General features: G+C 64.5%; 4 protein-coding genes across 13 annotated transcripts; 3 read left to right on the forward strand and 1 right to left on the reverse strand.

The window, feature by feature from the left end:
* Positions 1 to 288: 288 nt before the first annotated feature.
* SP2 (Sp2 transcription factor) lies at positions 289 to 12,776 on the forward strand. 9 transcript variants are annotated; one of them, XM_055697526.1, is made up of 7 exons: positions 289 to 525; positions 6,250 to 6,325; positions 6,928 to 7,881; positions 8,472 to 8,775; positions 10,946 to 11,120; positions 11,199 to 11,392; positions 11,844 to 12,776. In XM_055697526.1, exons 2-7 carry the CDS (start codon positions 6,263 to 6,265, stop codon positions 11,942 to 11,944), a joined length of 1,791 nt encoding a protein of 596 aa, XP_055553501.1. In that variant the 5' UTR covers positions 289 to 525; positions 6,250 to 6,262; the 3' UTR covers positions 11,945 to 12,776. The 9 variants fall into 9 exon arrangements, with proteins under 9 accessions (XP_055553501.1, XP_055553505.1, XP_055553496.1 ...); XM_055697530.1 differs by having other exon boundaries at positions 426 to 525; positions 2,503 to 6,325; XM_055697521.1 differs by having other exon boundaries at positions 438 to 525; positions 1,302 to 6,325.
* A 3,348-nt stretch (positions 12,777 to 16,124) lies between these two features.
* Positions 16,125 to 18,938, forward strand: PNPO (pyridoxamine 5'-phosphate oxidase). Its single transcript, XM_055697532.1, has 7 exons — positions 16,125 to 16,267; positions 16,928 to 17,052; positions 17,146 to 17,245; positions 17,439 to 17,492; positions 17,776 to 17,904; positions 18,006 to 18,076; positions 18,150 to 18,938. The coding sequence occupies exons 1-7, from the start codon at positions 16,223 to 16,225 to the stop codon at positions 18,313 to 18,315; spliced, it is 690 nt and encodes a 229-aa protein (XP_055553507.1). The 5' UTR covers positions 16,125 to 16,222; the 3' UTR covers positions 18,316 to 18,938.
* A 1,007-nt stretch (positions 18,939 to 19,945) lies between these two features.
* PRR15L (proline rich 15 like) lies at positions 19,946 to 22,328 on the reverse strand. Of its 2 annotated transcripts, none has more exons than XM_055697544.1 (2): positions 22,142 to 22,328; positions 19,946 to 21,065 (listed from the first exon to the last, which is right to left on the reverse strand). In XM_055697544.1, exon 2 carries the CDS (start codon positions 21,051 to 21,053, stop codon positions 20,739 to 20,741), a length of 315 nt encoding a protein of 104 aa, XP_055553519.1. In that variant the 5' UTR covers positions 21,054 to 21,065; positions 22,142 to 22,328; the 3' UTR covers positions 19,946 to 20,738. The 2 variants fall into 2 exon arrangements, with proteins under 2 accessions (XP_055553519.1, XP_055553520.1); XM_055697545.1 differs by having other exon boundaries at positions 22,221 to 22,309.
* Positions 22,329 to 23,454: 1,126 nt separating this feature from the next.
* Positions 23,455 to 27,740, forward strand: CDK5RAP3 (CDK5 regulatory subunit associated protein 3). The gene is made up of 14 exons (XM_055697780.1): positions 23,455 to 23,523; positions 23,641 to 23,698; positions 24,129 to 24,260; positions 24,498 to 24,598; positions 24,681 to 24,729; positions 24,973 to 25,151; positions 25,443 to 25,579; positions 25,759 to 25,903; positions 26,034 to 26,150; positions 26,244 to 26,319; positions 26,607 to 26,695; positions 26,884 to 27,089; positions 27,256 to 27,427; positions 27,526 to 27,740. The coding sequence occupies exons 1-14, from the start codon at positions 23,518 to 23,520 to the stop codon at positions 27,589 to 27,591; spliced, it is 1,533 nt and encodes a 510-aa protein (XP_055553755.1). The 5' UTR covers positions 23,455 to 23,517; the 3' UTR covers positions 27,592 to 27,740.
* Positions 27,741 to 27,795: the final 55 nt, after the last annotated feature.

The following is a 27,795-nucleotide window of genomic DNA, read 5'->3' on the forward strand; positions in this document are numbered from 1 at the left end:
GGCGCGCGGCCAATCACAAGCAGAGCTCGGCTGCCTCCCATCTCCCATTGCTTTCTTTGCCTGTCAATCATTATGAGGACGACCAACCGAGAGACGGATTTTGAGTTACTCCCGCCCACGAGGAAGTCTGCCTCCCCGCCTCGAAGGCTTGTCAATCAATCAGCGGACCGCGGCAGGATGAGCTTGTTCCCATTAGCTAGCCGAGCTGTCAATCAGAGATCTGCCCTCCCGTTGGGTCTCCGCTTCCGTCCGTCACCTCGGGGGTCCGCGCCCATTGGCGGAGCTGTCACTCCATCATGGGTCCTATTGCTCGGCGGAGCTGCCCGTCAAGGGGCAAGCCGCGGCGGATTGGCTGTCGATAAAGCATCTCGCCGTTTGTTGGCTAGAGCGGCGGAAAATCGAGTAGGGATTGGTCAAGAAGCCGCCGAGGGGCGGGTCACTCAGGGCGGTGCCCGGGCGGCCCCGGAGGAGGAAGATGGCGCCGTGAGGGGGTCGGAGCCGCCGCTGCCGCCGCCGCTCCGGCCGGTCTGTGCGGGCCCGCGGCGGGGGCGGGCGCGATGGAGCGGGGGGCGGCAGCGCCAGCGGGGCCGGGCCCGGAAGGGGCGTGCGGCCTCCCCGGCCCGCCCTCCCCGAGCGCCGGGCGGGCGGGCGGCGCTTCCGGGGCCGAGGCCCGGTCGGGGGCGGGCTCGCTACCTCGGCCCGCCTCCCCGGGGACCGCTGCCGCCGCCGGGAGGGGCCGGGCGGGGCGGCCCCGCGGCCGGGGGGGGGCCGGGCCGTGTGCGGGGGGTGCCCCGGTACGTGGTGGCGGGGAGCCGGGGGGGCCCGGCCGGTGGTAGGGGTCCCCCGAGGCCGCCCTGCGTTCCGGTGGGGGAGCCCGGCTCGGGGGGCGGAGGTGTGTCCTGCCGGGGGGGCCGGGCTGCTGCGGGGGTCCCTGGGGGGGGGGGGGGGGGGAAGTGGCCGTGCTGGGGTCGCGGGGAGCGGGCGCAGGGGGGGGCCGGGCCTGGGAGCCCCCCCGCGTTGCCCAGGGGCTGGGGGGCTGCGGCTGGGGGCGAAGCTGCCCCGGTGTGTGTGGGGTGCGTGGGGCTGGGGGGCGCTGGTGTGTGTCTGGGGGGCTCTGCGGCCGCATCCTCTTCTGGCCCCTGGGACGTGGAGGGGGGCTCCGGGCCCGTTCCCCTCGGGCATTGGCGGTCCAGGGGGGGTCTGCAGGGCAGAGCTGGGGGCAGCTACCCGGGGCTGGGGGTGCAGCAGGGGGTACGGGCTGAGGAAGCGTCTGCGGGCCCTGGCGATGTGCTGTCCAACAGGGGCTGGGCCGCCCCGGGAGCCACAGGTGCTCCTGATGCTGCTGGAAGTTTCCACCGGGGTCTGGCATCACTCTGGGGGAGCCGCCGCTCGAGGGTGCCCTGTGATCCGCTCGCTCCCGAGGCTCGAAACCTCCCGACCTCGTATGTGCAGAGCGAGGAGCTGCTCCCTCCTCTCCCAGGCCGGCCCAGCCGCGGAGTGCCTGTGCATCCTTGGCAGCACAGCCGGCCTGGCTCGCTTTACTTCAGCTGCTTCTCCTCTTACTCCTCCTTAAACACAGCCAAAACACCAGGGAATTTCCCCCCAGCATCAGGGAAGGAGAAAACAAACTCAGATGTTGGCAAGTGGCTGTAACGCCTGCGCTGGCAGAGGCGTGTCGGAGTCAGACCAAGAGTTAAAACAGCAACAACAGAAATCCTGGCCAGGTTATTCTAATGCATTGCTTGATTTCCTGCTGTTAATATGTAAATACACAGGTGTTTGAGCTCCTTTACACCCGACTTTGAATACTTGCTTACAGCCCTGACAAACAAATGGGGCTGCTACCACTGGCATGGTTTTCTCCCCGATGACTGTGCTTAGCTTCATAATCCTGAGTGGTTTTTTGCAGTTGCTGAGGTCGTTCGTGGATTTTAGGGAACTCTGATTCACCTTCATGCTTAAGGTGCTAATTAAAACCGTGGTAACTCAGATCAGGTGTGTCAATTGGTTTAAACCGAGTGCTGTGAGTTAGGATTGTGTTCACCCTGCTGTACCCCCGAAAAATCCGTCAGGCAGGTGGGAAGGGTATTTTGGGGAGCAGGGACTCCCCTGCAACTGGAATACCTGGACTGGTGGTGTGCACTTTGTAAGTTGGTGTGGTATTTCCTCTCTCAGCGGGGCTGTGAGAAGATAACGAGGATATCGCAGTGACAGGGCTTGAAATCGTTGTCTAAAATTTACAAAACTTTTCCAGACTCCTCCGAAAGGGAGTTTTGTAGCTGTTCAAAAGTGCTTGTGCTGCTCGAGCTGCAGGATGGGGTGTTGGTTGTGGCTTTGAGGACTGGCAGGTACCTTCTTGTCAGCGTTTTTCTCTGTCCCGGGCTCCTCAGCTGAGCTGGAAGCCGTAGATCTTGTGGAGGACTGCCTGGCAGCTCCCCGAGGAGAAGCGCTTGTCCTGGTTAGGAAGGAAAAAAAAATCTCTCCCTTTTATGTCTCTTGTAGAATATTGAAGATAATGGCACGGTTTCCAAAATAGATAAATTCTTGTGAGAAGCGAAGGAGCAACCTCTGAGCAAACCTACCAATCGTGCCGGTGTGAGCGGTCCAGCTGGCTGCTAGCAGGCGTTTCCTCCGGCTGGACATGGGGTCTCACGGGCTGGCGCGGTTGGTAAGTTTTCTCTTCCTATGGCTCCATCACTTGAGTCCTGTGGACTTTTTTTTTTCCCTGCGCTGTGAACTCACGGCGGACTCGGAGAGCTCCTTGAAGCGCTGTCAGGCAGACCTCGGAGTATCTGGATAGTTGGCTGGGACATGAGGCACTTGGTCTGTGTGTCCTGGGGCAGGAATGAGTCCTGGTTGGTTGTTCTCGTTTGAGGAACATAATAAAAATTAAAAAAAGAGTTCTCCAGCCAGAAATCACTGAGTTTTAGGTTGCTTTGTCCTTTTACGGGGGTGAAGGCAGGCAAGGGGTGAGGAGGTTGTTGTTTCCAGTCTGTGGGGAGACAGTTTCCATACAAAAGCTGAGGAAGAGGAGGATGGCCAAGAAAAAAAAATTAATTTTATGAATCAGTGCTCCTTAATTGCCATAAGGGAGACTCCTCTTCCGCTTGAGGCTTGGCTGGGGGTTTACAGAAGGGCAAACTGGACCTGAACTGCTCAGCACATTCTTCCTGGGGCGGGAATAAGCGTGTAACACAGAGTGGGTGATGATTTCCTGCTGCTCATCTGTGAGAGGGTCCGTATCCCCCAGGGCCTTTCCAGAAACCTTCCCCACAGGCAGCGACAGTCCCACTCTCAGATCTGTCCTGGGCAAATGTGCAGAGAGTGAAGCCCTGTGCTTTGGTACCTGCTGGATTTCACCACGTTGCGAGTAGCTTTATGCCGCATTACACCCTCAGGATGTGAAACTGTCACTGCTGGGCTCGGACGTAAATTGTACAAGTGAGAAACTCACGGAGGGATTACACTGCAACTGCAGCGACACAGGGCTTCTCCCCCAGTCATTATCCTTATTTATTTGTTCGGGCTAATGGGATCTCTCCTGGTATGTGTCTCTCTCTCTGGCCAGCTCAGCGTTGCTCTTATTTGTAGTCAGGGCTGTTAATCCTCAGCAGTGCCCTAATTCTGCTGAAAGGGAGGGTGCAGCCATTGAACTCGGGCAGCCGTACAAGCTCCCAGCTTTCTGGGAAGAAAGCGTCCTTTTATCGCAGGCCAGCTTGCTGGGTGCGAGCGTCTGATGCTTTCATCTCCGTGAGGTTGCCACAGTGAGCAGCAGCGAGTGGCTTCAAGGGAATGGATGCCCTTCGCTGTGGAACGGGGCGAGTCATTTCCATGCGATGCCATCCCAGGCGCCTGGGACTCTGACCTGACTCTTCCTGGGGATTTATGCCCTCGGACACAGCAGGGCTGTGAAAGAGCCTTCGTGGAGCCTGTGCTGGCGAGGGGCGAGCTGCCTGCCTTTGGGAAGCGGGCTCCTTGGTGACTTGGCCCAGGGCCCGATCGCTCGGTTTCTTAGGGGCTTTCTGTTTGGCAAAAGGCTTCGTGTTCCCAGGGAGGGGATGTCTGGCTCGGTTTGTGCCGTGCAGGCCGGCCGAGGGGCGCGGGGGGAGCTGAGGGCCCTCACCTCTATAGTTCTAGGCGAGCGCTGACGGCATCTCAATTACTTAGAAGACTTTTCTCCCAGCCTTAAGCTGTATTAAGACGTGACATCCGGCCCTTGCGTTGGGCAGCAACGTGCGCACCTCCTGTGCCGTCCCTGCTAGCTGATGGCCTCAAAATGAAAGAACCTCCTTATTTTCCCACTGTAGAACGTGCCTTTTGCCCGGGGCTCCTGCACCCACGTGCTGGCAGCACCTGCTGCTTCGAGCAAGGTCGAGTTTGCCCTTCCTGAGGCTGGGTGCTGGCCATGCCACCCTCAGCCGGCCGGTGCTGGTGCCTCCTGCCCCCGCTGCGCGTGTTGCTGCCGAGCCTGTGCCGTGCTGAGCTGTGGAGCATGAAGTTTGCTCCCTTTGAAGCAAACCCCATGCCTACTTTTCTCCACACGTGTAGTCCATCTTCCTACCCTGGATCTCCCGCAGCTCCCCCGGCAGGAGTGCCGGGTTGGCAAATGGTGACTCTGCTTGGGCCTGGAGCCAGAGACCGACACTGCCGCAGTCCTGGGACGTGGTTCTTGCCTGCTCCCTGCAAGCAGCAAAAAGCCACTCGCTGTGCTCACACAACAATTAATTTTTGGCTGGTATGATGTGTTATAAGCCATCCGGGACTTCATATCGTGCTACTTGTCCTCTGCCAGCATTTCCCATCACTCCTGCCATCCAAGCATGCCTGTAAATACCACGGCGCTGGCTTCCTATCGGCTCTCCCACCCTGGGGCTGTGTTTCAGAGACTCCCTGAGTAAACCTGAAGCATCCGTATTCCTCAGACAGCCGTAATTCCCCACTTGAAGTCAGGACGTTGTCAGCAGCAGTAATAGAGAGTGTTTGAGCTCAGACAAGTTTTCCCTGGCACCTTATCTAGGCAAATGTTATCAAGCTAGCGAGCCATACAGCAACTGCTGGATGGGGATGTCTGGGGAATTTGCCGAAGGAAATGTCAAGGATGAAATGTCTTTCCAGTCCAGAACAAAAGATTTAGCAAATTGTAAGGATTTAGGAGTCCCTTTCCCTGGTTTTGCTGTCTTAAACCTTTAAAAAGAAACTGCTGTAGCTGCCCCAGTGGCAAGAAAAGCCCCAGCCTCGGCGTTACGGCTTCTGCGGCGATGTGTGTCAGAGATTCCAAACTCCAGAGGAAAGTGTTGAGAGGAAGGCAGCAAAGCCTCAGGGCAGTGAGTGGTCCCCATCCTTGCAGGTGGCCCTGCCCCATCCCACTCTCGCTCTTCACCATCCGAGGAGCCGCGGCCACTTGCCTTGCACCCTCCCTGCCTGCCTGCGTCTGCTGAGGCCCTTGAGCAACTGGCTCCTCCACCGTAACTTTGCCCCTCTCCTCTCCCCGGTGCGCAGACCCCACTGAAGCTGTAGGCTCTGTGGGCACCTCCTCATCTTCGTGTGCTGCCCACTGCTGATCTCTCCTCCCGGCTCGCCGACGGCTTTTCTCGACCTCCCCAGGTCCCGCTGCCAGCCAGCACCAGCAGCTTTATTTTATTCCCTGAAGTGACCCTTTAATTACATAATGACTTACAAACACAGCCCCAACAACATACCAAAAATAATTGAAACAATGTTCTTTCCAGCCTTCAAAAACACGACTCTATACCAAAACTCTGTCCTTTTTCATTCCCAAAGTTAAAAAAACCAGGCAGCAGGGAGATGGCATGGGCTGGAAACTGGGAAGCTGTAGGCTCACTGGGCATGTCTGCCTCTGCTTTGAAGTGGGGGCTCCTCAGGGCAGCAGTGGTCTCTGTCAGCCCTGGGGGGGGGACGGACGACTTCGGGTCACAGCTGTGCTGGGATGCAGCAAATAAGTGAGGGCTGCAGCCGGTTGCTCACCGTAATTGGCATTTCCCTTTGGTGGCAAGCAAAGGTCAAAGGAAAGTGCAGGGAGAAAGTGGAGAGGCGGTGAGATTTCTCTAGCCCCTTTGCAACCCCCCCTGCTGAAGGTGTGTGTGTGAGGTGTGACATTTTGGGTGATGCAGGGAGACACCAGGAGAGTCCCCCCCGAGCACTGGGGCCTTGGGCTGGGCGCACCGAGGAGCTGCGGTCTCGGCTCTTGCTGCTGATCTTATTCCTTTTCTCTCTGCTTCCTCCTCGTAGATCAAGAGACAGCATGGCTGCGACTGCTGCCGTCAGCCCCAGTGAATACCTGCAGCCAGCTGCCTCCACTGCCCAGGTGAGTACAGGGGCATCGCCGGGGTGGAGGGACATGTCCCGGGCTGCAGGACAGCAAACGCTGCATCGTTCGGCCCCTCCTGCCTCCGCTGTAGCCAGCGTTGCTGCGTCAGGAGGAGGGCTGGTTGCAGGACAGGCTGGGGAGCTGTGCTCTGGACCTGTTCCCAGCCCCAACGCCAACTCTTCTGGAGTGTTCTTTCTCCTCCCTGCGGTGTGTTTTTCTGAAGGACCTCTTGGATTGCGTTAGCAGCTGACATCACAAGGTGGTCTTGGAATTAAAACTGTGTGACACTCCAGGGTGTGTGTAATGGGTGTAAATACCAGCAGACTTACAGGGTATTTGCAGCTTTATAGAGGTTGTAAGAGCACAGGCACACAATTAAAAGGCAGTCACCATCCTGATGGCTAAAAGTAGTGTGACGAGGGTTGGCTAAAGGCACACGTGGTGTGGGTAATTAAGCAATTCCTTTAATAAGGGGTGTCTCATTGGCATGGACTGGATTGCCTTTGATAGCATGTGCCCTTTCCTTCACTGACTTGATCTCTAGGTGTGTAGCACAAGCCCCTGTCTCTAACGAACCTGTCTTCCTCCTGGCTCCCCAGGACTCCCAGCCATCTCCTCTAGCCCTCCTTGCAGCGACATGTAGCAAAATCGGTCCCCCTGCAGTGGAAGCTGCCGTGACTCCTCCTGCCCCTCCTCAGCCAACGCCTCGCAAACTCGTCCCCATCAAACCTGCTCCGCTTCCTCTTGGCTCCGGTAAGAACAGCTTTGGGATCCTGTCGTCAAAAGGGAACCTCTTCCAGATCCAGGGCTCTCAGGTCGGCACCTCCTACGCTGGGGGGCAGCTGGTTTTTGCCATTCAGAACCCAACTGTCATCAACAAGGGCACCCGCTCGTCCGCCAACATCCAGTACCAGGCAGTGCCCCAGATCCAGGCCGCGAGGGGACAGACCATCCAGGTCCAGCCCAACCTCACCAACCAGATCCAGATTATTCCAGGCACGAATCAAGCCATCCTCACCCCTTCCTCTTCCTCTCACAAGCCCGTGCCCATCAAACCAGCTCCGGTGCAGAAGGGTGGAGCGTCACCGGTGCAGGGCACAAGCAACGTGGTCAAGTTAGCTGGTGGCGGCAACGTGACTCTTACCCTGCCCGTGAACAACCTGGTGAACGCCGCTGAGCCAGGCACGCAGGCTCAGATCCTTGCGGAGAGCTCCTTGAAGCCCTGCAAAAAGACTCGAAAGAAAGCCATGTCGCCCGCCCAGCCCACTGCCATGGCTGTGGCCGAGCAGGTGGAGACGGTGTTAATAGAGACCACGGCAGAGAACATCATCCAGGCGGGCAACAATCTGCTCATCGTGCAGAGCCCAGGCTCCGGCCAGCCGGCCGTGGTGCAGCAGGTACAGGTGGTGCAGCCCAAGCAGGAGCCGCAGGTGGTGCAGATCCCGCAGCAGGCCCTGCGCGTGGTCCAGGCTGCCTCCGCCACGCTCCCCACTGTCCCTCAAAAATCCTCCCAGAACTTCCAGATCCAGACGACGGAACCCACTCCTACCCAGGTACCATCTCCTGCGTTCTGCGAGGTCTCTCTGCCCTGTTTCTCCTCTCAGCCCTCACCCAGGCTTTAGAAAGCTGAAGGGGTTTGTGAGCCGCCAGACATTCCCAACTTGTTCAGCCATCGCTCGTGTGGATTCTCTGATGTCTAAGAAGGGTTGGGAGCACAGCTGTTCCTTCGGTGGGGGTTTATTAAGTCTCCCTTTTTGGCCACCTGCTTTTGTAGCACCTGTAGAAATGCAGTGTCCTCAAAACCTCTGCTGTGCCACCAGCTGGGCGTGGGATGAGCCAGCCTGCTCAGGAGCTCCTGGGGGGTAGAGGGAGGTGGGGGAGTGGGGCTCACAGCCTGGAGGACTGTATCTTTAGTGTTGCCTTTGGAAACCAGGCCGCAAGGCCAGAGCAGCCCTTTGGCCCCAGGGAAGGCCAGGACCTTCCTTCAGGAGGTTGCCAAGAAGATGCTCGGGCAACTTCTCCTGCTCTTTGGCTCATCGCAGGCTCAGATTCCTGGGTTGCGTGGGGAGGGTGACCATTGCGCTGGAGAGGGGTCTGCACGGTGGCAGTACCCGGTCTCATTCCTCTTCTCTCCTCCCATCAGGTCTACTTCAAAACGCCATCGGGCGAGCTGCAGACAGTGGTGCTCCAGGAAGCCCCAGCCATGACGGTGGCTCCGTCTGGGACCTCTTGCACCTGCCCCGTGTCCCGCAGCTCCGGCACGGGGGGCAGCAGCAGCAAGAAGCCAGCCACGCGCAAGGAACGCACCCTGCCGAAGATCGCTCCCGCCGGAGGCATCATCAGCTTGAACGCGGCTCAGCTGGCGGCCGCGGCGCAGGCCATGCAGACCATCAACATCAACGGCGTGCAAGTCCAGGGCGTGCCTGTCACCATCACCAACACTGGAGGTGGGCTGCGCCCCGCTCTGCGTGGGTCGGGTGGGAGGTGGGCTGCGCCCCGCTCTGCGTCGGGGGAGGAGGGACAGCAAGACACAGGCAGCTGCCTGACCCGGAGGACAGAAAGCCCCCCCCCCCCCCCTTGCTAGCAGCACACTTCGCTTTGCCCGGGGTGTTGCAGCTTTGCAAAGAGATCCCTTGCACCCTGAGGCTGAATGTTGCTGACTGTTCAGCGCCACCCGCTTCTCTGGCTTCTCTTGCTCCAGGAATTGTGTAGAGTTTTGTAGAGTGTCTCTTTGCTGGTTCCCCTGCATGTTCCTGAGCCCGTCCCGCTCAGCTGTGTCAGGGAGGTGGTTAGTGGAGGTGGCTGCCTACGGGGGCAGGCTTTGTGGAGCGCAGGGACTGAGGCCGCCCGAGAGCCCAGAGCAGCTCTGCCATCTCCGCAGCTCTGGGCAGGCAGCAGGCTGAGCTGTGCCCAGGCCCCTGGGGCGAGATGGGTGTCTTTTTTTTTCCAGAGAGCTGGGACCCAGGCAGGCGGAGGGACGTGATGCACCGGGGTTTTCCCTCCTGCAGCCCCTACCACAGAGCACACTGCCAGGTCCCAGTCCCAGGGCTGGGACATCTCCTTGCATCTGCTGGGTGCGGTGGGTGCTGGTTTGGGCTTCCAGGAGTCAAACCAGGAGACGTGCCTTCACACACACGCTTGTATGTTCCTCCGAGCATACAAGGGATTACAATCTGAGGGATTACTGTTCCCTCAGAGCGAACCCAGCCCCTCATCTCCCCACTTGTCACATGGGACAAGTGTCTTCCTTAAGCCAAAAATAGCCAGACATGGCCCTGGCTAGTGGCTGGAGCGGTCCGTGAGCCGCAGACAGCCCGGTGCATGCCTGCCCCCGCGCCGCCGGCTCATCTCCCCGCTGCCAGGAGAGACACGTCCTGGCAGCCGCTCTGTCCTCCCGTCCTGCCAGCAAACCTTCCCCAGCCCGGTCCCGGCGGTGTGGGCTGCCACCAGGGAGCCGCGGGGAGGAAGCTGTGTCTGAGGGAAGTTTATCTGCTTTCTGATCCAGAAAGACCTGCTGCCATGCGGTGGTTTCTCTCTCAGCAAGAACCGGCAGGAGTCCAGGCTCAGTTTTGCAGTCAGAAGCTGTTCTTTCTTGCTTGACTAAATGATGTCAGCATAAAACACGGGCCAGCGTGGTTTCGTGCTCTGCAGCAGGCCACTGTCCTCACTGGGGTTGCTTTTAAGGGGGTTTTTAATTGCTGCTTTGCGTGTAAATGTGGAGCCAGCCGCGAGCGAGCGTCAGGGAGATGCCACAGGCAGATGTTGCTGCTGTCTGCGCTGCTGCCCGCAACGTGCCACAAGGCTGGCGGGGGCCCGGTAGGACCTGCTGGCTGCTGCCCCGTGAATGAAATGAATTCAGTCGGGTCTCAGCCTGGTTTCAGCTAGGACATGGCCACCTCCCAAGGGCTGCCCCGACCCTGGGCTTCGTGCTTTCCCTCCCAGTGTGTCTGTTGGCACCTTTGCTCTGCCTGCGCCCCCAAACCCATCCTTCCTCTCTACAGTCACCCCTTCTTTGCTCTGCTGTCAGATCCCACTCCTCCTCCTCCTCCTCCTTTTCTGCTGCCCTGAGAGCAGCCATCCTGCTTGCTGACGCTGACCCCATCTTCTTCTTTCCAGCCCCCGTCACGGCTGCTGGGTGCTGTGCAAGGCCCAGGCTGCCGCCTCCGTGAGCGCCCGAGCGTGGAGCGGCCCTTAGGGTCTGGGGTAAGTCCCGTTTTTTTGGTCAATATATTGCACGTTTTTTCAAAGTTTCTTTTTTGTTTCCTCTTTGGTCATTTCCCCACCCCGAAGGGTCAAACCAAAAACTTTGAAAAACCGCACAGTATATTCAGAAAAAAGGGACTTACCGGCCCCGCTTGGGGACCAGCACGTGGCAGGGCAGGGGGGCCGTGGCGGTGCTGCATGCGGGGCTGGGGCCTTCGAGACCCAGGGTGTCCCGTCCCACACGCCGGGGGGGGGGGGGCAGGGCGCGGCTTTCCTCCAGCCAACTGCCTCCGGAGGGTTCCGGCAGGATCCGCGCGTGGAGCATGGACGGCCACGTTGGGCACCGGTGCGCGGGCGCAGCGCGGCCCCCCGGGAGCGGAGGGGCAGAGCCTGACTCCCCCTTTTCCCCTCCAGGCCAGCAACAGCTGACTGTGCAGAACGTGTCCGGCAACAACCTGACCATCAGCGGCCTGAGCCCGACCCAGATCCAGCTCCAGATGGAGCAAGCGCTGTCCGGAGAGATTCAGCCGGGGGAGAAGAGGCGGCGGATGGCGTGTACCTGCCCCAACTGCAAGGACGGGGAGAAGAGGTGAGCACGGAGGGGGAGAGGGGCAGCCCCACGGAACCGGCACCCATCTCCAAGGCTAACGGTGGCTTTCCTCGCCAGGCTGGGGGACCCAGGGAAGAAGAAGCACATCTGCCACATCCCCGAGTGCGGGAGGACCTTCCGCAAGACCTCGCTGCTGCGTGCTCACGTGCGCTTGCACACGGGCGAGCGCCCCTTTGTCTGCAACTGGGTCTTCTGCGGGAAGCGCTTCACACGCAGCGACGAGCTGCAGCGGCACGCTCGCACGCACACAGGTCTGCAGCCCCACGGGGCACGGCTGGGCGCCGTGGCGTGGCCCCCTCCCTCCCAGGGCAGCCCCCAAATCATGGCCCAGCCCCTGTGGGGTCCTGAGCCTTGCAAGGGCCGAGGGCATGTGCTGAGCTGAGGACTGGGATGATCTTGGGCCGCGGCACGTTGTCCTTGTGATTTGCCTGAGTTAGCGGGAGGGACTGGAGAACCTGGGGCGGGGGTCTCTGCTGCTTTGGGGCTCTCCGGGTGATGGTGGTGACAGAGGGGAAGGGGCTGGTGTGGAGCGGCTGCGAAGGGGACCTGTCATGGGGCTGTCACTGCCACCCCGGGAGGTCCCCGCTGCCCTGACATGGCTGGTTTAGGGGAACACGGGGACAAAAGCAGGTGGGTGACGGTGGTACTGGGGCCGCGGCCCACTGGCTGCCACCCCCTGACCGCCACCTCTCTTCCCCACAGGTGACAAGCGGTTTGAGTGCGCCCAGTGCCAGAAACGCTTCATGCGGAGCGACCACCTGACGAAGCACTATAAAACCCACCTGGTCACCAAGAACTTGTAGGGCCAGGAGCTGCCCCACGGCTCCCTGGCTGTGCAGACAGACCCTGCGAGGGCACCAGCCTGCGACGCCGCAGCACTCCAGCATCCCCGGCTGCGGCCGCCTGCGGACGGGAGCCCTCGGGGACATCCTCCTGCCCTTCCTCCTGTGCCGCCTGGGCCCCCACGCAGAAGCCGCCCTTGCCGAAGGGGGCGAGGGGCCGATCCTCCCTGCACACCCCTGGGGCCGCGGGGTGGCCCCGCAGAGGCCCAGAGCCCGGTGAGACGTGTCACGGCCGCGCGGGAGCCGGGCATGGAGGTGACTGTACGCTCCGGTGCGCAAGGGCTGGGAGAGGCTCCACAGCACATTCCTACTTTATATTTAAAGTCTATAAATAGCTATAAATATCTATATAACCCCCTTTGGAAGGTCCCTTTTTTCTATGGAGATCGTTGCCTTATGCTCCCCACTCCCGATTACGAACACTGTGTATTGTGAGTGCTTTTTTAAATCTTTATTTAATATCTCTCTTAAGATGCTGCCCATCTTCTCGACCCTTTTTTCTCTCCTAACATTTCTTTTCCAATACTGAAGAGATATTTTTTTTTTTTCTCCCCCCTTTCTGATGATTTTTCTCTTCCCCCCTTTTCTGTTTCCAAGTGACGTGGCATTTCCTTTTGAATTCTGGGACTGCAGCCCCCTTTCCTGCCCCGTGTGCTGCTCGCCATCCCCACTGTGTATAGTGTACATTGTATCATAGATTATATTGCTTTTGTGTTTACTACATGTTTAAAAAAAAAACACATGGCTTGTTATTTTTGAGCTTTTAAATTAAACAAATCCACTTTATTTTTTAGTTGTAACTGCCCAAGGTTGTTTTCTGGATTACGTGACAGATCTGTTATACTTTAACAACTGTAACTGGCTGGCCGGTGTGGAGTCAGCCGGGAGCTTTCCTTGCTAAATAAATTTAGCTGCCAGAGGCAAATCCAGTGCAGCGTGTGCCACCAAGGGTCCTTTCTCTCTGGAGCCGGCCCGGTGCGAGCCGTGGTGCTGGGCTGGGCACCGCCGCGAAGGGTGAAGAGCTGAAGGCGGAACGCTCGGCGTGGCCGCGGGGAGGGCGAGCTGCCGGCCTTCTCGGGCAGAAAGCAAGCGGGGTTTATTTAGGGGAATCCCAAACATCACTGGAAATGGACTTATTTACAGGAAAATGGTCCCAAGCCGTGGCTGGATGCGTGGAGCCGCTGCTGTGTGCAGGAGCAGCTCTGCTGCCGGGGGTGGCTGTGGCCGCTGGCTCTGCCCCTGGTGCTGGTGGACACTGGCACCACGATGCCAACGGTGGCACCGGTGTGGCACCAGCATCTCCCTGCTCCAAGCGGCCCTTGCCCCTGCCAGCACCCACTCCCCGCTGCTGGGGGGAGCGGGACACGTGGCTGTGGACCCTCGGGCCGTGGCGCCGTGGGGCTGAGCCAGCCGGTCTCTGTAGGGCGCCTCCAGCTGCAGCCCCTCTGTGAGCACAGGGGTATGATCCCACCGCACCGGAGGGCTCAGGGCTTGTCCCCCCGCACGGTCGGTGGGCCATGGCCGTCCCGTGGGGCTCAGCTCACTCCACGACCACCTTCCTGACGGCCCACCAGGACCTGCCGCACTTGCTGTTGATGACGGCGTTGAAGTTGCAGCCGTGGCCACACAGCTTGGTGCCATGCTCTGCGGGGTGGAGGGGGACCGGACCTCACTCGTGGGTGGCACCGTGGCCTGTCCTCACCTACCGCAGCACCGGCAGGGGACAAGGGACCCTGTCCCACCCCCCTGTCCCCTACCTTTGATGGCGTTGACCATGGCCATGGGCAGGCGGAGGGGACGCTCCATGGTGGCGTTGTGGGCGATGTGCTGCCCCGTGGCTGAGGACCGGGCCAGCGTCTCCCGCCAGAAGTAATCGAGCAGCCGCCGGGTCATGAGCTTGGGCTTGTCGGTGGAGACCTGCGAGACGCTGTCCAGCTGCAGGTGGGTGACGTAGACCCCCGAGTTGGGGACCAGTTCCAGTTTGGGCCTCCCATTCTCCTGCAGCGAAGGGGAGAGCTCTCTTCTGGCTCCTAGACGGAGCCTGGGGACCCCCTGCCCTGTGCCCAGGCTCTCCCGGGGTACCCTGACACCCTCTGTCCCTTGGAGACCCCTGGGTCACCTCTCCTGTGCCTTGGGGTAACCCTGTTGTCCCCTATGCTCCAAGCACAGCAATGTGCCCAGTGGCACCCCAGGAGCTCCAGCCAGCCCCCACACACCTCGATGGGTGATGCCCAGAGCGGGGTGCCATCAGCGTGTCCCCCCCGCTCTCCTCCCAGAGGCAGGCAGTATCGGTGAGCGCAGCGGGGCTGCCAGCCCCCTCCTTCGTGCCCGGGCAGGGGGGGAAGCCACTGGGCAGCCCTGCCCACAGCCTCCAGGCTGGGGGGCTCCGGGGGACATCGGCCAGGGCACAGCCCTGCTCCCCGGGGCTGGGAGCGGAGAAGGGCTGAAGCCCCCCAGCCTGTGGGGACAGAGGGGTGCTGGCTGCACAGGGCTGTCCCGCTCGCCCCAGCGCTGCCGGGGGCCGGGGCAAGGCTGGTCCTCAGCCTCCGTAGGGTGAGGAGCTGTGTGGGTTGGGGACACAGGGGCAGAGCTGTCCCCCAGACCCCCATGCTGTGAGGACAGAGACCCACCTGCACAGTGGCATTGCTCTCCAGCAGCCCCACCAGCCCCTTGAGGGATGTTGCTGTCACTGATGCCTGTGGGGACACCGGGGGGTGGGGGGTGGGGGGGGTGGATGACACCCATGGGATACACCTTGTCCCTGGGCAGCTCCCCTCCATCCCCCACAGCCCTGCCAGCCTGTCCCTGTCCCCTTCTACCTCTGTCTGTCCCAGTGCCACCCCACAAACCGGGTCCCCTCCCCATCACCCTGTGCGCCCACCGCCCTTACCAATGCAGCTGGTGCCAGAGGCCAGCAGGGTCCCGGTGGTGGTGGCAGCGGTAGCCAAGGGTCCCCCGCGGCCACCTCCGGAGGACAGCAGGTCATTCTCCTCCAGGCTGCGGCCTTGGCTCCGGAGCTGCCGGTTTTCCAGCTCCAGCTGCCGGATCCAGCGGTCACGGTGCAGGACGACCTCGTCCCGGGCTGCCAGCGCCTGCTGCAGCTCCTGCACCTCCAGCTCCCGCAGCAGCTGGGGGTACAGCCCTGCCACCCTGCCTGCCCGCGGCCCCCAGCCCCCCCCGGACCCCCCCGGCTCCCAGGGGCTCTCGGGTCCCCGGGGCTGGCCTGAGTGCCCAGGCTCAGCCAGCGTCTCTTCGTGGCTGTGATGTCCTCGGCGAGCAGGAGGGCTCTGGGGATGGCGAGGGCACAGGGTCAGTGCTGGCCCTCTGGGGGTCACAGCCCCCTTGGCCAGTTTGGGGACACGGGCGTGGCACTGGTGCTGGCACAGGGATGTGTCCCTGCTCCGTACCTGTTGTGGCTTGGGCTGGGGGGCAGGGGCCCGGGGGGTCCTGCCCCCCCAGGTGCTCGTCCTGGGGCTCGGCCCCGCCGTCAGCCATCAGTGCCAGTGTTGGGGTGCAGCAGCCCCCAGGTGCCTCGCCGGGGTGGTGGGACCCCCGTCCTGCTCAGAGGGGACCTGGCAGGGGGACACAGGGTGGCCCCCCAGCACCCCCTGCTCTCTGCCCCACCCCAAGCCCCCTCCCCACGTTCCTGCCGTGTCCCCTTGCTGTCCCCACTGCCCCGCTCCCCAGGGCCCTACATGTCCCCAGTGTCCCCTCCGGGCCCCCGGCAGCTCCCCTGCCCACCGCTCACCTGCCCAGCCCTGTCCCTAAGTCTCTGCCCCACAGGACCCCCCGCCGTGTCCCCCAGACCCATGTCTTGCCCCCCCTTCCCTGTCCCCAGTGTCCCCATATACCTGTCCTCCCCCGTCTCGCAGCCCTTGTCCTTTGTCACCACCCCCACTGTTTCCCCCAGGCTCAACTACCCCGCCCCCACCCTCTCTGTGACCCCTGTCCCCAGGTCGCTGCCCGCTGCCCCCCGCCCCGACGGACGCTGTACCTTTAAGGTCCCTCCATGTGGCTGTTTACAGCCCTGACCCCACTTCCGGGTCCGCGCGTCCCGCCCCCGCCGCCCCTCCAATTGGCTGGCGTCTCTCCTCTCCCCTCCCCGCGGTGGGCGCGCTTAGCCGCTTCCTATTGGCTGTCTGGTGGGGGCGGGCCCGACGTGGACCCCGCCCCGCGGGGGCGGGGCTGCGCTACGCTGCGCGGTTGGGTCCCGCCGGGTGCCCGTCGGCCGCGGCCGGGATGGACCTGGGCCCGCTGCGGAGCCCCTACCGGGGGGACGCGGAGGTGGGGACGGGGGCGCCGGGGGGGGGGCCGGCCGGCTGGCTGGCTGGCTCCTGGGGGCGAGTGGGGGCGAGTGGGGGCACGGGGCCCGCGGCCTGGCTGCGTTCTGGGGCACCCGGCTGTCCCAAGGCCCAGGGTGACACCCCGCCCCCCCCGGGCTGTCCCCAAGGCCCGGCGTGACCCCCCAGACTGTCCCCAAGGCCTGGGGTGACCCCCTAGGCCGTCCCTAAGGCCCAGGGTGACCCTTCCCTCAGGCTGTCCCCAGGGTCCGGGGTGACCCCCCCAGGCTGTCCCCGAGGCCTGAGTGACCCTCCCCACCCCATACTGCTATTGACCCTGGAACCAGGGTGACACCCCTCCTGCCAGTTGTGCCTTGGGAATTGGGGTGAGGTCACCCAGGCTGTCCCCAAGGCCTGAGGGATCCCCCCGCGCACGCTGCTAGTGACCTGGAACCAAGGTGGCTCCCCTCAAGCTGTCCCCAAGACCTGGGGTGACACCCCCCCTCCTTGCATTGCTGCACCCCTGGGGCTGGGGCCACCCCGTCCCCTGCACTGCCTGTGCCCTTGAGGCTGGTGTGACGCCCCCCCAGCCCAGTGCTGGCTGTGTCCCCAAAGGCCAAGTTGCCCCCCGCCCCCATTTCAGTGTCCCCCCCCATGTCCCCAGGCCTTCGAAGAGCAGCACCTGACCTCCTGTGACCCCATCCAGCAGTTCCAAGCGTGGTTCGAGGAGGCCGTGGGCTGCCCAGCCGTCGGAGAGGCGAACGCCATGTGCTTGGCCACCTGCACCAGGTGAGGCTGGGGGGGGGGCACCGTGGGGACAGTGGGGGTCCCCTAGCTGCTGCAGGGGGGACATGTCGTCACCTGCCCTCTCACCCCCGGCAGGGACGGGAGGCCCTCGGCCCGCATGGTGCTGCTGAAGGGCTTTGGGCAGGATGGCTTCCGCTTCTTCACCAACCACGAGAGCCGTAAGGGGAAGGAGCTGGTGAGGGCTGCGGCCACGCTGGGGCTGGCGGGGGCTCTGGGAGGGCATCCCCAGCAGGGGGGCGGCTTCCCAGCCCCTTGGCACCAGGGCTGGGGCCTTTGGAGAAGCAAAGCAGCTGGGGTTTGGGTCGAGGCTGTGCCGGGAGCGATGCTGGTCAGCTGACAGTCTCGTCTCTCCCCTCTCTGCATCCCAGGACGCCAACCCCTTCGCTGCGCTCGTCTTCTACTGGGAGCCCCTCAACCGGCAGGTGAGTCGTGGTCCCCTGGGGTTGGGGAGGGGGGCTGGGGGGGGGCAGAGATGGCCCCTTGGTAAGGTGCCAGGCAGCGGGGGCTCCCCGCTTCAGGGTGCAGTGCTGGGAGTGACATATTTGGCTGGGGGTCACACTCAGATGGGTCCAGCCCCCCAGGGATGAGGTGTGATGGGGGGTGCCCATATTTTGGGGGGGAAACTCAGGGGATGGGGTGGTCCCTTGGCTGGGAGCCCACTCGGCCCCTTCAGCACCGGAGCCCAGCTGACAGTGCCTGGCACAGGTACGGATCGAGGGCTCGGTGAAGCGGCTGCCGGAGGAGGAATCCGAGCGGTACTTCCACTCCCGCCCCAAGAGCAGCCAGATCGGGGCTGTGGTCAGCCGGCAGAGCACCGTCATTCCGGACAGGGAGGTGAGCGGCCATCCCCTCCCCAGCAGCAGCACCCAGAGGGGCCGGGAGAGCCGGGGCTGCCCTGGCTGCCCTCGTGTTTACCGCCTTCCCCATCCCCACAGTATTTAAGGAAGAAGAATGCGGAGCTGGAGGAACGGTACAGGGAGATGCTGGTGCCGAAGCCAGCGTACTGGTGAGTCGTGGGGGCTGTGGGCAGGGTGCTGCCTGCCAGGGGGCCCCCCTAAAGCCCCCTGTTTCTCTGCCAGGGGGGGCTACATCCTGTATCCAGAGGTCATGGAGTTCTGGCAGGGCCAAACCAACCGCCTGCACGACCGCATCGTCTTCCGACGCCTGCGGGATGGCTCGGCCCCCCTGGGAGACATGACGCACCAGGGAGAGGGCGATTGGGTCTTCGAGCGCTTCTCCCCATGAGGCCACCGGTGCCTCTGGCCGCGTTCAGCCGATCGGGAGCATCACCTGTGCCAAAGCTGCCCGCCTGTCCCCTGCCGTGCCCTGGGGAATGGGGCTGGCCTCACTCTGCCCTACCCCGGGAAGCGTGTGCTGAGCTCTGGGGTGCTGGTGGGGGGCTCTGGTCCAGCCCCGGTGACGCTCATCTCCTTGTGCCTCTCCCTGGGGTGGGCGAGAGCCGCAGGTGGGTCCCCAGGACCCGCTGCTTCCCCCCACCAGCCTGCAGGGAGCAACTGCTCCTAGTGCCACTGGTGGTTAATTAATCGTGTTAATGATTGTGGAGGGACCAAGTAAAAACCCGGTGTACCCCCTGCCCGTGTCCTGCCGCTGCCACCGCTCATGCCTCATGTTTTAGCTAGAACCGTGCAGCGTACTCAGTCTGTGCAATAACTTATTTAATTACAGCTCTATTGTCACCAGTGTTCGTGGCCGGCCGCGTTGCCACCAGCGCACCCCATCTCCCCAGGACCGTGGGACCCCCACCCTCAGCCTGTGTGTTCAGGGGGAGCTGGGCTGGCGCTGCTTCCAGTCCCCCCGCCCCAGCTGCCTGTCTGAGCTTCGAAAAAATAAATCCCGATCGGCACAGAGCCATGCAGTGGGTTTGGGTTAATATTTACCCACGCGGGGCTGGGCCACGCTCTCCGGCAGACGGAGCTCGTTGCAGCCAGGGATCCCGGCGCACGGACTGGGGCAGAGGGTGCTGGCAGCCCTCCCTGCCCTGGGCCTCGTCCCAGTGAGACCCCTGGCCATCATAACCTTCACCCCCGGCTCCGTGTTTGCTCTCCCAGTCGCTGCCTTGCAGGGTGGGATCGTACCCTGGGTCTTTGCCGTGGCTCGGGGTCCCCCGGTGGGCTCCTGACCATGCCATGCTGGTAGGGGACAGTGGGGGGGGGCGGGATGGGGGGAGCCAGATGAGGTGGCTGTGGGGCTGTCACACACCTTGTGTCACTGGCGCAGACTCACTCGGTGGCCTTGGTCCCTCCCAGCTGGCTCATCCCTCAGGGACGGTGCCACGGTGGGGCAGGAGGGGATGGCTGGGGTGGCTTCTAGTGTCACCTCGAGGTGGCAGCTTGATGTCCCAGGGAGGGGCTGGGGGCTTGGCTGGGGCTGGCAGCACAGCCAGGTCTCCCACCACCCATCTCGGTGTGTGGCTGGAGCCCAGGTACCACCGTGACGGGCGTAAATGAGCCGCTTGGCCCCGGCGGCGGCGCGCTCTTGGCTCTCCTCCTGCCGGTTCCCCGCTCCGCTCCCGGGCAGGATCCCGGGACAAAGAGCAGCCTGTGAGCCGGCGGGCGCGGGCAGAGCAAACAGAGGGGGGGGGCGGCGGGGGCCCTGGCGCAGGGGTTGTGCCGGGGGTGGGGGGGTTGGACTCTGGCGCTTGGCACCCTCCGGCCGCTGTGACAGCGGGGAAGCTGCGCGGGGAGGGCACCCGGGCTGGCCCCCACCGTGACGGCCACCCCCTGTGTCCCCCCCCCACCCCGCGGGGTCGGGGATCGCCAGAGCTGGCACGGCTCCCCAGCGCGGTCCCTGTGACTCTGCCGGGCTGGGGCTGGGGGGTCCGCCGAGCTCCCCCTGCCCGCGCCCCTGAGCTGCCTTTGCGTCCAGACCTGGTTTATTAACAACAGTTAATTACCAGCAGTTGCCAGAGCTGGCAGGGGGCTCAGCTTCCAGCCACCCCCACAAACGCCGGGGCTGCGAGCTGGCCCTGGCACCGCGTACCGTGGTCGGCTCCCACCGTTCCGGGAGCGATTCCTGGATGCGAGTGGGAAAACGGCTCCTCCCGGGAAGCCCGGAGGGTTCCACAGCCCCCATGGAGGCAGCTGGGGGAGGGGGGTGGGTGGGTGTCGTTCCCCTGGAGCAGGGAGGTGTCATGTCCCCTGGTGTGGGGGTGGCTGCTGGCATGGACGTGGTGGTGGTGGCTCTGCCCGCGGCCACGCGGCCCCTTGGGAGACGAGCTGGGGGTCCCCAGGACTTGCCCAGGCAGGAAGGGATCAGGATGGGGATCGGGAAGGGGGAAGGGGATCGGGGCTGTCGCGCTTGGGGCAGAGCTGGGTGAATGATTGGCTCTGGTGGTCCACAGCAAGCGACCAAGTGATGAGCATCCTCATCCCAGTATGAACCAGTCAGCCACGGGGGGCCCCCCATGCCCGCAGGGGGCTGGGAGGGATGGGCAGTGCCTGGCTCTGCTCCCTAGTGCCCCCAGTTCCCCCCGGGGTGCCACCAGCACGGGGGCTGCAATTCAGCAGGCTCCATGCTTCTCCCTTGGAGAAACTCCGGTCCAAGTCCTGTCCCCCTCCAAAGCCTCGCGGTCCTGTGTCCCCGGGAGGGACAGAGCCTGGGCAGCCGGGGGTGGCAGCCGGAGGGTGACAAGGTGACAGCCAGATGGGTCATTTCTCCTCCCGCTCTCCAGCAGCACAGAGGTTGGGGTGCTCAGCCAGCGTCGCCCGCACTTTCTTCTTCTCCTTGAAGCGCCCCGAGTTGGAGACCTTGACGTGTTTGCCCTTGCTGCTCTTGTCCACGAGCTTCTCCAGGCGGGCGGCGAAGCCAGGGGCCCCCTCCTCAGCCGGCCCTTCCCGCGTCCCACCGGTGGCGGTGGTGGCGGTGGCGGCAGCGTGGCTGTCGGGGCTCTCGTACAGCACCGTGGGCATCGACTGGCGCTTCCGCAGGAAGGTCAGCTTCCACCAGCCGTGGCTGTCGGCCATCGCCACCAGCCCCTGCAAGGGACATGGGGGTCGTAATCCCCGTGGATTTAGCCCTGCTGTCCCAGGGCTGACGGGGATGGACAAGGGACACGGGCTGCTGCTCTGGCAGCGTTGGCGGGGAGCCCGGTGCCGTGTTTGCCGAAGGCGGCTCTGGCACTCTCCCACCATCTCTGCCGGGATGCTTGTGGTGGGGGGAGGGGGGCATGTGTGGGGCTGGGGCGGGGGGCCCCAGGGCAGGAGGACCCCCCAGGTAGCAGGAGGGGATGTTGGGGTGACCTGGGCACTGTGGAGCCCCGGGGAAGGGCTGCTGGCACCACCGGGAGCTGCTGTATCAGCCATGTGTAGCGGGGCAGGGAGGCAGCCCAGTAAGCAAACAGGAACAGGAACTGGGAGCAGGTGGGAGCTGGGGAGGTGCCGGGGTCCCTGCCGGGGGGTCACCACCTGCTGCACCCCGGTTCTCCTCTCGCCCAGCCCCGCCTGGGGAGGGGGCATTGCTGGGGCCTTGGCCACGCTGGGAAGGCTCCGGCGATCCTGGAGGGCTCCGGTGCGGAGCGTGGCTGCGGGGCAGGACCGGGAAGGCAGCTCCGGAGCGGAGGAGCCAAACGCTTCCCTGGAAGCGGGTGGGTGGGGAGGGGTCCCAGTGCCCTATCCTGGGGGCCAGCGTGGCGCTGAGCCCCCCCAGCACTGGGCCATGACAGACCCCTGCCCAGCTGCTCCCGGGTGGTGCCTCCGGCATCGCTTCCAGGTGCTGGGGCAGGGGGACAAGGACACCGGGGGGGTCCCAGCGCCCCATCCCAGGGGCCAGCACAGCTCCGAGCCCCCCCAGCACTGGGCCGTGACGGACCCCTGCCCAGCTGCCCCTGGGTGGTGCCTTCAGCATTGCTTTGAGGGGGACAGGGACACCAAGCCTGGGGCCACCACCCCAGGGACAACGCTGGTGGCCCCCCAGGCTGGTTTGCTGTGTCCCCCCACATCACCGTGCCCCCCCGCCCCCTCCTCAGGCCAGAGCCGGGTGGGACCCATCACCAAATGGGGCTGGCGGGGGGGGGTGTCCACATCCCACTCCCCACCCTGGGCACCCCGGGTACCTGCACCTCCCACGCCTCCGCTGTGGCCGCCCGGCCCGGGGGTCCCGGGGGTTGGGGTCTGCGGGCAGGTGCCGTTTACCTGCCGCTGCCCCGGTGGCTCCCGGTCAAGGTGAACCCGGCACCGGCCGCCTCCCGCCGGGGGCCGGGCCGGGTCCGTGAATATTCATGACGGGGAACCGGGGCTGAGCCCGGCGGGGCAGCTCGGGACACCGGTGGGCGCTGCCTCTGCCCCGGCCCCGCGGGGGAGGGGGGGCTCCGGGGCTGGGTCCGGGGGGACAGGGGCGGGGGGCGAGGGCAGGGGCGGCAGGGGCGGGGGAGGCAGGGTCGCAGCTGCCCCCCCTGCCCATGGGGACCCGCCTGTCCCCGCACTGTCCCCGCTCCCCCCCCCGGCGGTGCCCCCAGGGTCGCAGCCGGGCAGCCGCCCCCTCCCGGCGAGGACACGACTCGGGGGACACGCGGGACACGCGCCCCCCGGTGACACACTGGGTGGCACCCAGGGGTGTCCCACCCCCCCCGCCACGATGGCCCCTGGGGTGACGGAACCAGCGGCTCTCCCGCGGTGGGTCCCCGAAGGATCTGGGATCTGTTCTGGGCTCCCCATGGGCTCCCCGAGATCCTCTCTGCAGTGGGTGGGGATCCCAGGGGGGGGCCTGGCTCCGTGCTTGGGCACCCAGCAGCCCCCGACAGATCTCGAATCCTCGCTGGGGCAGCTGGGGGTCACAGGGGGATCCTGGTTCCGTGTTGGGGCACCCAGCTGTCCCCGAGGGATCTGGGATCTGCTCTGGGGGCAGCTGGGGATCCCTGAAGGAGCCGGGATCCCCTCTGCAGAGGGTGGGGATACCAGGGGGGTCCTGGCTTTGTGCTGGGGTACCCAGCGGTTCCTGAGGGATCTGGGATCTGCTCTGGGGGCAGCTGGGGATCCCTGAGAGATCTGGGATCTGCTTGGGGGCCTCCCAGGGATCCCTGAGGGACATGGGATCCCCCCCGGGGCGGCTAGGGAGCCCCGTGGGATCCCGGTCCCGTGTTGGGGCATCCACGATGCCCGTGGACTTCGGATCTGCCCTGGGGCTCCCGAGGGATCCGCCCCGGGGATCCGCTGCACTGCGCGTGCGTCTCCTGGTCCCTCCCTCGGTCCGTTCCGATTGGCCGGCGGTGTCTCCGCCCCCCGCCCCCTCTCAGCCAACCGGAACGGTGGCACGTGGCGCAGTCGCCCTGCCTCTTCTATCTGATTGGTCGCGGGGGCGGGACCTTTTGGCCTACTCGCGTTTTGATTGGTTAAGGTGGGAGGCCGTGCCCGGGGATTGGCTGGGCGGGGGCAGCGCGGGGAGAGGCGGGGGAAAGCGGAAGCGGCGCCGTGGCGGCGGGCGGCGGGCGGCATGCAGGTGGGGGGCCGGGCCGGGGCCACGGCCCAGGCCGCGGGGACAGGCCGGGCCCGAGCGCTGGAGCAGGGGGGGCCCCGGCCGGGCTCCGCCAGGCCCCGACGCCCCTCGCCCCCGCAGGTCCCTCCCCAGGACTACCAGAACGTGCCCATCGACATCCAGACCGGCAAGCTCCTGGGTACGGCACCCCTGGCCCGGCCCCCCCGTGCCCGAGCCCCCCAGGGGGTTTCGGGGGACTCTCCGGCGGGCGGGAGCCTGGTGGCACCGGTCACTCGTGTCCTTCCTCCCCGGGAGGGGCTGTCACCCTGCCGCAGGACAGCTGGTGGCCCCAGCGCCCCACCTCCGTGTCCTGTTGGGTTGTCCCAGCCGGGGCAGCAGCAGGGTGACCCCCCCGTCCCCCCTTTTCCATCCAGCCCTTCCCACACCCGGGGACGGAGCTGGGACTTTACCCCAGCATTTGGTCCAGGCCCTGCTTGGTGGGGAGGGGTCTGCCAGGGCCTCGGCCTCCATCTGGCATCACAGGGCAGCCAGGGGGTGACCCCCTGTTGTGAGCCCCCCAGGCTCCCTCTCCCAGCTGACCCCCTGTCCCCATCTCCCCCACCTGGCAGACTGGCTGGTGGACAGGAGACACTGTAACCTGAAATGGCAGAGCCGGGTGCTGGCCGTCCGCGAGAAGATCAACGCAGCCATGCAGGACATGCCGGAGAACGAGGAGATAAAGCAGCTGCTGGCGGGGGGCTGTGAGTAGAGCTGGGGGTCAGGGTGCCTGGCAGAGCTGGGACATGGGCAGCCGGGGTGGGTGTCCCACCGGGAGCCTCTTCCCAAGGGTTTGCTTACAGCAGCCTCCCCCCAGCCAAGGGGGAGACGGGGGGTCTGTGGTGTGGCCCGCGCTGAGACCTGCGCTCCCTGGGCTGTGCTGGGGGAGGGGGTGGCACCCGGCAGACATCCCGGTGACTGCATCCCTCCCTGCAACACAGCCCTGCACTACTTCCACTGCCTGAGGATCGTGGAGATCCTCAAGGGTACTGAGGCTTCCACCAAGAACCTCTTTGGACGCTACTCATCCCAGCGCATGAAGGTGAGCGTGGGGCTGGGGGTGTGTGGCCGACAGCGGCTGGCGTGTTCGCAGCCCCCCCTCCCCTCAGCTTCCTTCTCCCTAGGACTGGCAGGAGATCGTGTCCCTCTACGAGAAGGAGAACACCTACCTGGGTAAGGCAGCTCTGGCTGTGGGCAGGCTCCGGAGAGCCCCTGGGGGGTGGCAGTGGGTGGCCTTCCATCTCCAAACTTGGATGAGGGTGGGGTGAGCTGGGAAAGGGGCAGGATGGGATGGGCTGCCAAGTCCCACTGGGCTGAGGGCCCTGAGCTGGCTCTGCTGCCCAGCTGGGAAAGCCGCTGAGGTGACGGGGGGGCACCCTGAGGGCCTCTCAACACCCCTCCTTACCCCCCCTGCAGCCGAGCTCGCCAGCCTCCTGGTGCGCAGCATCAGCTACGAGATCCCCTCGCTGAGGAAGCAGATCAGCCGGTGCCAGCAGGCCCAGCAGGACTTCGCCCGCCGTGAGGAGGAGTGTCAGCTGGGGGCGGCTGAGCTGCGGGAGCGGTTCTTCGCCGCCTGCAAGCAGTACGGTATCACCGTGAGTCCCTGCGGCCGGCCCCGTGGCGGAGGGGGTCCTGCTGTGCCACCTCCCTCCCCAAAGCAGCCTCCAGCCACCAACATCTGGCCTCAGCAGGGCTCAGGTGTGGTCCCAGAGGACGTCCTCGATGTGCCACCTTACCTACGGGACGAGCTCGGGGCCGTAGGGTGACCCCACGGCCTCCCGTCCCCATCCTGCCCACATCTAGCTCTGCAAGCAGAGGGTGAAGCCGCCCGGGGGTGCTTTGGCTGCCTGTCTCCCCTCCCTGACACATCCCTGCTTTGTCCCCAGGGTGACAACGTGCGCCAGGAGCTGCTGGCCTTGGTGAAGGACCTGCCATCGCTGCTGTCTGAGATCGGGGCAGGAGCCAGCACGCTCTCCGAGGCCATCGAGCTGTACCAGGCCTGCGTGGAGTTTGTGTGTGAGAGGTGGGTTTGGGGGCAATGGGGACAGACCCTCCCATCTCCTGCCCCCACGTGTGGGGACAGTGGGTTGGCGTGGTGGCTGCGCCCAGGCTGGGCTCTCCCACGGGGACCCTGGTGGGGTTGGGGGTGCTGGGGTGTCCCCATCCTGTCCCTGGCACCGATGTCTCCGTGGTGGCTGCCAGCTCCACAGAGGTGGTGGTGCCCCTGCTGCGGCATGTGGGGAGGAGAGGCAACACGACCGTCTACGAGTGGAGGACGGGGCTCCAGCCCCTGCGGGTGGAGCGGCCGGAGGTGGAAGAGGTGCCGGAGCAGCCAAAGGAGGACACGGTATGTCCGAGGCAGCGGGTGCTGAGCTGTGGTGCTGGGGAGAGCCCTGCCGGCTCTGCTGCGTGTCCTTTAGGGCTCGTCTGCTTGCCCCCGGGGATTTCAGGGGGGTCTGTTGTCCTGCTCCTCACAGATCGACTGGGGAGACTTCATGCTGGAGCCCACCAGGGCGGATGAGGGTGCTGCTGCCAATGGGGGAGCCCAGGGTGAAGAGATCGACTGGGGGATCACACTGGAGCCCGGTCCCCAGGTAGGTGACCCCTGGCTGTGCTGTCTTGGCCGGGCTGGGGACCTGCGGGGTTCTCGGGCACCTCTGTCTCACAGGGTGCCCTTTCTCCTGCAGCAGGATGATGGCATTGACTGGGGAGGTGGTGAAAGCCAGGAGGTGCAGATCACGGTGATGGAGGCTGGCACTGAGGGTGAGCGTGGCTGCAGAGGGACATGGGGGTCCTGATGGGTGGCAGGGAGCACCCACCCTGTCTGCAGTGACCCTGGGCACCCTGGCTGTGCACAAAGGGGACAGAGCAGAAGGCAGCGCATTGCTGGGCAGGCGCTGTTGGGTGCTGGGTGGGCTGGAGCAGGGCCCTTCACCCCACTAAACAGTGCTATGGGGTGATGCTGAGCATCCTGTACGGGACAAATCGGGGTGGGGGGCGTGACCCTGGTGTCTGAGCCAATGGAGGTCCCTGCCCCGCTCATCCCCCAGTGCCTGAGGGGGTTGCCTGCGGCTCTGACGCGCTGACACTCCTGGAAAACACCGAGACCCGGAGCCAGTTCATCGATGAGCTGATGGAGGTGGGCACGAGGAGCGGACGGAGGGGTGGGCACGAGGAGCGGACGGAGGGGTGGGCACGAGGAGCGGACGGAGGGGTGGGCACGAGGAGCGGACGGAGGTGGGTACCACACAGCTGGAGCCGGGGCAGGGGCAGCCCCACCGCAGCAGGGCTGGCAGCACCAGCGTGTCCCCTGCCCTGTCCCCGCAGCTGGAGCTGTTCCTGTCCCAGCGCCTGGTGGAGATGGAGGAGGAGGCTGACATCGTCTCCATGAGCCAGTTCCAGCTGGCCCCCGCCGTGCTGCAGGGCCAGAGCAGCGCCCGTGTGGGCTCCCTGCTGGCCACCACGCGGGTCCTGCTGGGCCAGCTCTGCACCCGCAGCATGCAGCACCTCTTCATCATCCTCGCCTCCCCCAGGTCCTCAGGGGGGCAGAAAAACCTGGGGGTCAGGGCTGGGCTGGGGGCGGGGGGGGGGGGGGGGGGGAGACCCTGGGGCTCTGCGGGCACGCGGAGCAGGAGGTGGAGGTGTCCTGGGGTGGGGGTGGCCGTGGGGGTGACGGGGGTCCTGGCGCTCCCCGTGCAGGTACGTGGACCGTGTGAGCGAGCTGCTGCGGCGGAGGCTGAGGCAGGCGGAGCTGCTGCTGGCCAAGGCGGCGGCCATGAGGCAGAAGCAGCGGGAGGCCCTGGCGGAGCAGGGTGCCCTGGAGCCCCAGCTCGACCGTCTGCTGGAGAAGACCAAGGAGCTGCAGAAGCTGGTGAGGGAGGGAGCTGGACCCCACCGGGATGCTGCAGGCCCCCCCCCTCCCCCTTCCTCCCCGCGCCCCCCCCTGACCCCCCGGGTTCTGTCTTGCAGATCGAAGCAGACATCTCCAAGCGCTACAGCGGGCGGCCGGTGAACCTGATGGGGGTCTCTCTGTGAGCTCCCCCAAGCCCAGCACCCACCAAGAGGGGCAGGGTGGGGTCCTGCTGCCCAGACCCCCCCAATTCACAGCCCTGAGGTGCTGGTAATGTGGCCACGGGGTCTCTGTGGGGTGGATGTTGCTGAATAAAGCCAAAACCCTTCTCCCACCCATCAGTCTGGACTTTTTTTTTTTGGGGGGGGAGCCCCTAAATCCCCAGCTCG

This window comes from Falco cherrug, chromosome 20 (assembly GCF_023634085.1).
Source record: "Falco cherrug isolate bFalChe1 chromosome 20, bFalChe1.pri, whole genome shotgun sequence".
NCBI classification, from domain to species: Eukaryota; Metazoa; Chordata; class Aves; order Falconiformes; family Falconidae; genus Falco; species Falco cherrug.